The sequence below is a fragment of the Pyrus communis genome, chromosome 5, assembly GCF_041283825.1.
Source record: "Pyrus communis isolate YQ-2024b chromosome 5, ASM4128382v1, whole genome shotgun sequence".
In the NCBI taxonomy this organism is placed as follows: Eukaryota; Viridiplantae; Streptophyta; class Magnoliopsida; order Rosales; family Rosaceae; genus Pyrus; species Pyrus communis.
Window position 1 is genome coordinate 2,478,022 of NC_142569.1, and position 8,964 is coordinate 2,486,985.

General features: G+C 38.3%; 2 protein-coding genes across 2 annotated transcripts; both read left to right on the top strand.

Annotated features, from left to right (window-relative positions):
- Window positions 1–2,784: 2,784 nt before the first annotated feature.
- Window positions 2,785–5,936, top strand: LOC148696554 (disease resistance protein RUN1-like). The gene is made up of 4 exons (XM_088693734.1): window positions 2,785–3,350; window positions 3,704–4,793; window positions 4,907–5,188; window positions 5,313–5,936. The coding sequence occupies exons 1-4, from the start codon at window positions 2,854–2,856 to the stop codon at window positions 5,892–5,894; spliced, it is 2,451 nt and encodes an 816-aa protein (XP_088549860.1). The 5' UTR covers window positions 2,785–2,853; the 3' UTR covers window positions 5,895–5,936.
- A 311-nt stretch (window positions 5,937–6,247) lies between these two features.
- On the top strand, window positions 6,248–8,432 carry LOC137726583 (mediator of RNA polymerase II transcription subunit 16-like). The gene is made up of 5 exons (XM_088693735.1): window positions 6,248–6,481; window positions 6,916–7,028; window positions 7,200–7,316; window positions 7,532–7,621; window positions 7,734–8,432. Exons 1-5 carry the CDS (start codon window positions 6,388–6,390, stop codon window positions 8,211–8,213), a joined length of 894 nt encoding a protein of 297 aa, XP_088549861.1. The 5' UTR covers window positions 6,248–6,387; the 3' UTR covers window positions 8,214–8,432.
- The last annotated feature ends 532 nt before the right edge of the window (window positions 8,433–8,964 follow it).

Here is an 8,964-nt window from a genome sequence, read left to right on the forward strand (position 1 = left end):
CCTCCATTTCTTGGAAACTTGCGATGAAACTATTGTTTCGATTCTTGATGCTGGTGAATCACATAATGGTGGCCAGAGAGGTTGAAATGCCTCTGTAGATCTTCTTGGCCTCCGGAAGGATGAACTGTCGTGACTTTGCAACCAGCTTGTCCTTTTTTTTTTTTTTTTTTAAACCAAAAAAAAAAACAGTTCATTTCTGCCGGCATGTTTAGTTGTTTACCCACATTCTCTTGACAAGTAACAAATAACAATGGGAAAGGAAAGATAACAAACGTATATCTTGAAAAGTAACAAATAACATTGACGAAGGAAGAATAACAAACATACAACGACCGGAATGGAGACATTTTTAATGAAATGCTATGTGAAATGTGGTAAACGGGGCCGGAGTGGGGACTTCTGTTTGTGATAGTTTAAGAGAGAAATTGGCTAGATACTTCTAGGTAGATCAAATGAATAAAAAAAAACTCAATAAACAAATAAAGAAAAGCGCGCACAATGAAAAAGAAACGCGTGGAAATCATGTCACATAGCCATTGGGGTATATGGGCCACTCACACATAATACCACATTTTATGGGTTGTTACTTGTTATACAATCCTTTCTTAAAATAATATTCATTTTCTTAGTAAAATGTCACATGAATTAAAACTTCAGAGAAACAACTCCATACAGTTCTTTATTTAAAATCCGTAGACACTCATAGAAAAAGGAGAAGAAATTACAGGGAATACGTACACGAATTGAAATTAAACCAAATAAAAATGACAGCTCCAGATAATTATTCATAACCGTTAAAATGTAAATAAGTTTCTCTCTTTCATGTTAAGCTTTTTTCATTTTAAAATTGAAAAAACAAAACCCACATATTTAGGGATGTATTCAATTGAAATTTTAAGGGATTTTAATTATTTTAATGAATCTAAGGTATTCAATCAGGATTTTAAAGAAGTCTTTGAAATTCAAGGTGTATTCAATTAGAATTTTAAGATAATTTATTAAAAACCTTAGAAATTCGGATGTATTTAATTAGGATTTTAAAGAAATTTATAACATTTCAAGTGTATTAAATTAGAAATTGATTTTAAAGAATTTCAGAAAGTTAAGGAATTAGAAGGAATTGGAAAGATTTCATAATGTATTTTAAGCATTCACAAATCTCACCTATTCCCATAAGATTTCGAAAGAATTGAATCAAAATTTTATATGAAATCTCTACAAATCAATTAAACTCCATAAAAATGGGCAAAAAAACATACAAACTCTGTCGCCAACGCTCTTAGCACCAATCAGAACCCCAATCCCAGGCAAAACCGCAAATCAGTTTAAAAACAAACCACTCCAAACAATTGATATCACAATGAAAGAAACCTAAAGTGCTGCCCTTTTTTTTCACCGATGAAAAAACCTGACAACAACACAAAAAAATACCACGACGATTGAACAAAAATTTGGGAGCAGCAGAAGAAAAAATGAAGAGCAAAACGAAATTACTTCTGAGAACGACACAGAAATAAAAAGCCGGGAAGAAGAAAAAACAAACAAGCCCAACAATGAAGAACGCATCAATCATCGACATCTGTCAGCAATGATACATGCCTTGTCACCAAAAATTAATTAAAAAACACAACCAACAAAATATCTGGAACATGGAAGAAAAAAAGGATAGAAAGGGGAAAGAGAGAGAAACAAATGCTGAGATTATCCATCACAAAAAAATAATTAAAAAATACTCATCAAACAGAACAATGCAAACTTTAGCATATTATTATATTTCGTAGTTTGTCGTTTTGAATGGATAATACAAACCGAATCCTACTCGTCCAAACCCAACCTTCACTCCTTAACTCTCTCTCTTGACCTCCACTCTTTCACTCTCTTCCCCTTACCTTCACACTACATCCGGTCTTCCATTTTTTTTTAGAAAAACTAACGAAGGGATTTTGAAAATTTTGAGTTTTAATAATAAAGATAAAATAAAAGATAAAGTAAATAGTATTAAAATTAATTTTTTAATATAAAAATATAATTTTTTGTTAAAATAAATACTAACGTGAATTTCTCGTTAAAACACCATTTTTCTTTTTGTATTTGACAACTTCCTCTGCATTCGATGATCAATACAGCCATCTCTGCTTCCTTCCACTTCTCTCTTCATTAAGGTAATCTTCTTATCTTCTTTAAGTAATCTTGATGTGGTAAAGTCTGTTTGTAACTTCAATTTGTTTTTAATTTGGGCATTTGAATTCTACGGTTTTGGATGTGGGGTTTTCAATTTCGTGTTACATTTTGTTTGAAATTTGGAGTTTTTAATCATATGGTTCTTCTATAATTCGTTTATTTCCTCCTAGAAGCTAGCAGACCCGAGCTCCTTCGCCTCCTCCTCAAACTCTCCCTGTGAAATCGGGACTTGCAGCCGAGGACGGAGAGCCGATACAACAATCAGAGGTTTCAAAACGACAATCCGCGTAGGACATTTGAGAAATACCGAACTGTACCGAAATCCGGAAAAAATTTTCGGAAATCCCGAAATTTCGGTTCGCCGGGTTTCAAAATCTCGTCCCGAAAATTTTCGTTTTGAAATTTAGGATACCATTTTTGGTTTGGGATCCCATACTGAACCAGCCCTCTTCAGTCAACTGCACGGCGTATATTTGTGGCGGGGTTTATTAATTATAAGAAGAAGAAAGTAGTTCCGCCAGAAAATGAAGGAAATGGACAACTGATCGAGCTTAGGGAAGCTGTAAATCATGGTGCTGGTGTTAGTGTCCTACCACTTCGCCCATCGCAATTCCGGTCGTCTTTGATCTCCTCATATTCCTGCTTTGCTCCCTCGGCCTTGTCTTTCGGCAAATGGATATCTCCGTCCCCGATAAAGCCTCGTCCTCGTCCCCTTCCTCAAAAGGTTGGCTTTACAATGTGTTCATAAGCTTCAGAGGCGAAGACACACGTAAAAACTTCACGGGCCACCTTTATGAAGCATTGACAAGGGCCGGAATCAACGCTTTTATTGACGACGAAGAACTAAAAAAGGGAGAAGATTTAAAAACCAAATTTGAGCGAGCAATCCAAGGTTCTAAGATCTCTATCATCGTCTTCTCGAGACAGTATGCAAACTCCAGCTGGTGCCTCGAGGAGCTGGTTAAGATCATGGAGTGTAGAAGAACGCTGGGGCAGTTAGTTTTGCCGATATTCTATGACGTTGATCCTTCGCATGTCAGGAAACAGACTGACAGTTTTGGAAAATTGTTTCTCGAACATATAGATGAAAAGAAGGTAGAGAGGTGGAGAACTGCTCTTACTGAAGCTTCGAATTTGTCTGGCTGGAATCTCAGAAACACTTTGGACGGGTACTTACTAGTTTCTTCTTTTATGAATTAAGGCTTTAACGTACCTTTGCTTGTCAGTCTCATGTATTATTTTTCTTAGTCCTCTGTTAATAAAATCATACGATAAAGCTTAAACTGTTAAGGCTACACCGCGGGCGAATGGCTGTGTAGGGAAGGGAGGCTGTTTTTGTTTGTTTGTGTTTCTTTTTTAAATTTAAATTTAATTGATGTTTGCTAAGTTTAAACACAACACCTCAAAGAAAACTGTCTTAATTAAAATCTCTAGTCATGATAAGTAATTTTGTGTATTAGTTCAATGTCGTCTTATAGTTGTATAACAATCTTCGTTTTGCTTCTCACTTGACTATTGCCAGGCATGAAGCAAAGTTTATCAAGATGATTACTGAGGAAGTCACTAGGAAGCTAAACAACACATACTTAGACGTAGCACCCTACCAAGTCGGACTAGATTCTCGAGTGCAAGATATCAGTAATTATTTATGCATCGGAGATTCAGATGATGTTCGCATGATTGGAATTTTGGGCATGGGTGGAATAGGTAAAACAACGATTGCTAAGGCCATTTATAACAAATTTTGTGAAAGGTTTGAAGGTAAATGTTTCCTTGAAAAAGTGAGGGAAAAGAAACAAGAAAAATTGCAAAGACAACTTCTTTCTGATATCTTGCAAATGACCAAGATAGAGGTAAGCAGTGTTGCTGCAGGGACCGCCTTGGTAGGGGAAAGATTTCGACGCTTAAGGGTACTTGTCATAGTTGATGATGTAGACGATGTGAAGCAGCTACGTGAATTAGCTGGAAATTGCCACTATTTTGGCCCGGGGAGCAGAATCATCATCACAACTAGAATTGAACGTGTGCTAAAAGAATTTGCAATTGATGAGATATATCGGGAGAAAGGAATGGACCGAGAAGAAGCACTTGAGCTCCTAAGTTGGCATGCTTTCAGAAGTAGTTGTTGTCCTAGTCAATATCTTGTGCTTGCAAGAGAAGTTGTCAATTACTGTGGAGGATTGCCGTTGGCTCTTGAAGTTTTAGGATCTACTCTTTTCAAACGAAGTGTAGATGAATGGAGAAGTGTATTGGATGAATTGAAAATGATTCCTCGTGGAGAAATTCAGGCACAACTGAAAATAAGCTACGATGGGCTAAATGATAATTACAAGAGGCGGATATTCCTCGATATAGCTTGTTTTTTTATCGGAATGGACAAGAACGATGTCATACAAATCTTGGATGGTTGTGGCTTTTATGCAACAACAGGAATCGAGGTCCTCCTTGACCGGTGCCTTGTAACTATTGGTAGAAAAAACAAGATTATGATGCATGATTTGCTTCGGGACATGGGCAGAGATATTGTGCATACAGAAAATCCCGATTTCCCCGGAGAACAAAGTAGATTGTGGCGTCCTGAAGATGTAAATGATGTATTGATAGACAAATCTGTAAGTACTTTCCCAATTGAACTTTATGTTAAACGTGTAAGCATATGTAAGTTAGTAATTGAACTTTTTTTTCGTGCAAAGCCTTCTCTTATTTGGAGTCTGTTTTCGGATAGCAGGGAACTGAAAAAGTTGAAGGGCTGGCTTTGGATTTGCCAAGTGTTAAAGAGATTAGTTTCAGTACTGAGGCGTTTAGAAATATGAAGAGATTGAGATTGCTCCAACTAAACTACGTTCGGCTCGCTGGGGGATACCAATGTCTTTCCAAAAAATTAAGATGGCTGTGCTGGCATGGATTCCCATTGGAGTTCATACCAATAGAACTGTGTCAACCAAACATAGTCGCTATCGACATGCGGTACAACAGCCTCAAACAAGTTCTTTGTGAGTATTCTGGGGTAAGTACAATGCGTAACCTGAACCAAATTAGGAATTATTTTTATGCTCTCTTTTATCTTCTTTTTGGATCTTAAATTTTTATTTCAATTTGGTTTTGCCTAACAGTTGCTTAATAAGTTGAAGATTCTGAATCTCAGCCACTCCCACAATCTAACACAATCTCCAGACTTTTCGAAACTCCCAAATCTTGAGAAATTGATACTCAAAGACTGTAAGAGGTTGGTTAAAGTTCACAAGTCCATCGGAGATCTCAAGAGTCTTGTGTTGGTGAATTTGAAAGACTGTAAAACGCTTAAGGCTCTCCCAAGGAGTTTCTACAAGTTGAAATCTGTCAAAACTCTTGTTCTCGATGGTTGTTCAGGATTCTGTAGCTTGTCTGAGCACTTGGGAAAAATGGCATCATTGGTCACTCTTTTTGCTGATGGGACGGCCATAAAAAAAGTACCACGTTCCATCGTACGATTGGAGAAGCTCGAGTGCTTATCTTTGAGTTACTTGAAGTGTCCTTTGCGGCTACCTTCCTTACGAGGCTTACGCTCTTTAAGAGACTTAATTTTGGTGGACAACAATTTAGAGGAAGTGCCTAATAATATTGGGAGTAGTCTACCTTGTTTACAGAGCTTACGTCTAGATAAGAATAATTTTCGGAGCCTTCCAAGCCTCAGTGGCCTTCCAAGCCTCAGTGGCTTCATGCGCTATTCTTGATTGGTTGCAGAAACCTTGTCGAGATCACAGATTTACCAAAAAGTTTGGATATCCTGGAGATAGCAGACTGCTTTGCATTAGTAAGAATGCCAGATTTTTCAGGCATGCGGACACATGTGTATCTTGATTGCCCCAAACTCATTGAGTCTCCAGCCTTGGACAGCGCGTTAAACTCATTGAGTTTGCACACCACCCCCCTTCACCTCCCGAGAAATTATTAGATGGTACCGTATCGTCACGTCAGCTCGTGATACTTCCATTCAAATTTTGACGTGTGTGTAGTTTTTCACAGCTGGATTTAAAAGCTTTTTTCAGTTTGGAAACAAAATTAAAAAAATTAAAAAATATTCCCAGCAACCACCCCTTTCGCCAAAACCCCAATTCCCCACCACCACCTTGACTCACTGCCATCAATTGACATGGCTGCCTTCCTCCTGAGAAATCACCTCCAATGTAATAAAAATGATTCCCCAGGCCCCCTTCAAAAGTTAATATGCACCTTCAACATCCAGCAATCATTCCTCTACAAAAATGGAGTCGTGCCGATTTCAACACCGTGAAAACCGAGAAAGCGAGCCTCATGAAAGGTACAAGCCCCACATTTCAAGCGGCCTAAGTTTTCTTCGGATTCTTTGCCTAAGTTTTCTTCACTGCAACCGATTCAGTGAATAGCTTGGTAATTAACTGTGAAGGCTTTATAATTCTCTTTGGACTTGCTTAATGCCAATATGCTTTTGCTTAATGTCAAATTTCTTTTTCTTTCCAAGCAACTCTTGCATACGAAGTTGTTTTTTAGCATCCTCAGTCCAATAGTTATTACCTTGTAGTTCATTAAGTGTTCAAATCCTATCTCATTTGGATGACAATTCCCTAAACATTGGAAGAAGTTTCCTGGCAGTTGGCATATATTTTTGCATGTATTTTTCATCCAATGCTAGGTTAGGAAGACCTTTGATGTTTTGCTTTCCTAAATGTTGGTTCTAATTCTGTGAACCATGATAGTTTTGAATACATTTTGTAGATTCTCCTCGTGATTCTGTTCAGTTTATTGAATGGTCTCCTACTTCTTGCCCTCGTGCCTTACTACTTGCCAATTTCCATGGGAGAGCAACGATCTGGACTCAGCCTTCTCAAGTAAGCTAGACTTGTTGTACTGATTTCTTCTTATGCAGATGACTTTTCCCCTTGCAAGCTTTTGATGTGGCCCTTCCAGTAAAAGTGAAATTGCAATAATCTTGGCCAATTTTTCCTTTTTATTTTATTTTATAATATGATGAAATGTTTATATTTGATCTATCTGCTTAGGGGCCAGCTAATCTCGTACACGATGCCAGCCGCTGGCAACGAGAGCATGAATGGCAGCAGGATATTGCAGTTGTTACAAAGTGGTTGTCAGGAGTGTCCCCAGTAAGCAATTTTGTTGTATGCTACTCATCTGGTTTTAAAAGATATGTTTGTGCTTCTTGTTCTGCCCATCTGAATGTACTTTGTTCTTTGAAATGTAACATATTAGATTGCTTATTGTTTATATGAAGATCGCATTTCATTTCTGCTGGTGTGACTGCAGTACGTATCCTTTTTCAGATGATGTTGATGGTTAATGATTTTTTTAATCTTGTTTTTTTTTTATGAACCAGTATAAGTTGCTTTCCTCAAAATCAAGTACATCCTCCAATGGAAAGTCAACTTTTGAAGAAAAATCTCTTTCACAGCAGTCTCAAAATTCAGGTTTTTTTTCCCTTCATTGCAACGTCTCTTAATTTCAAGTTACCTTATTTTCCATTTTATTTCTGCTGGTGTTCGATTGATATCTGATGCAATATTTTGTTATTTGTTTCCGCTCGGTGGCCCAGTTTTCTGTGCGTTTGTTCTGTTTTCTGTTCAGGCTCTATTCAGCTTCATTGGTCCCAGTATCCTCCTAATCAGACCAGTGCTGCGCCAAAGTGGTTTCAAACAAGCAAGGGACTCTTGGGTGCTGGGCCTAGTGGGATCATGGCAGCTGATGCTATCATAACAGACAGTGGTGCCATGAATGTCGCAGGCGTTCCAATTGTAAACCCATCTACTGTTGTTGTTTGGGAGGTCACTCCTGGCCTAGGAAATGGATTTCGCACAACTCCAAAGATTAGCACAACTAATGGGGTCCCACCTTCAATAAATCCACCCATTTGGGCAGGGTTTTCCCCTTTGGCTGCATATTTGTTTAGCTGGCAAGATCATCTATTATCTGAAGCAAACCAACGGCGAAAGCAGACGGATCAAGATTTCAGTGACACTGTACCGCTTCACTGCTCTCTAGTTTCTAATTTTTCGGCATAACTGAGTCCCGAGGCTGCATCTCAGTCTGTAACTACCACTACATGGGGATCTGGAGTCTTTTCTAATCCAGATGTACATTTTCCCAAAAAAAATCTCCGAAAGTTGGTTTGTTAGAGTCTTGATCTTTTCTAAACAAGTGTGTCATTATTTCTCGTTTCCGTACAATATTTGTTTATCTTTACCTACCTTTGATTCTGGTGTAATATCGGAGGTTTATTCTGTCTGGCCAGTTAGGTAACGACAACCCTTTTTTTTCCTGATAAGAAACCAAGTTTTCTTAGAAATACGTCTGAACAATGCATGTCTCCTTATGATCCAGATGAGGGTCCATCAATTACAGGATGGAGAGTGCAACGCTGGGAATCATCACCGCAGCCTGTTGTTCTTCACCACATATTTGGAAATCCTACTTCAAGTTTTGGGGGCAGGCACCAATGCAAACTGTTTGGCTATCCAAAGTGGACACAAACATACAACCAACCAATGATTTTAAAAGTCACCAAGCAGCAGTGACAACAACAACCACTGATGCAAGGAAGACTCCTGATTCTAGAACACTTGCTCGAATAGTCTGTTCTGCTCATGGTGGTGAGATTGCTGTTGCTTTCCTCCGGGGTGGGGTTCACATCTTCTCTGGTTCGAACTTTTGTATACTTAGTGGAATATTTAAGTCAAAAACTGGTGTCGGCATGTACAGCTCGATTGAGAGTTCAGGTGGACATTCCGGGTTGGGTGTGTCACCCAAAGCATT

Bases quoted from the DNA above. Each gene is read 5' to 3' on its own strand.
- LOC148696554 (XM_088693734.1), top strand. From the start codon at position 2,854: ATGGATATCTCCGTCCCCGATAAAGCCTCGTCCTCGTCCCCTTCCTCA. The intron at 3,351-3,703 runs GTACTTACTAGT...GACTATTGCCAG, and splicing joins CTCAGAAACACTTTGGACGG to GCATGAAGCAAAGTTTATCA. The intron at 4,794-4,906 runs GTAAGTACTTTC...GTTTTCGGATAG, and splicing joins ATGTATTGATAGACAAATCT to CAGGGAACTGAAAAAGTTGA.
- LOC137726583 (XM_088693735.1), top strand. From the start codon at position 6,388: ATGCACCTTCAACATCCAGCAATCATTCCTCTACAAAAATGGAGTCGT. The intron at 6,482-6,915 runs GTACAAGCCCCA...TACATTTTGTAG, and splicing joins GAAAGCGAGCCTCATGAAAG to ATTCTCCTCGTGATTCTGTT. The intron at 7,317-7,531 runs GTATGCTACTCA...TTTATGAACCAG, and splicing joins CCCCAGTAAGCAATTTTGTT to TATAAGTTGCTTTCCTCAAA.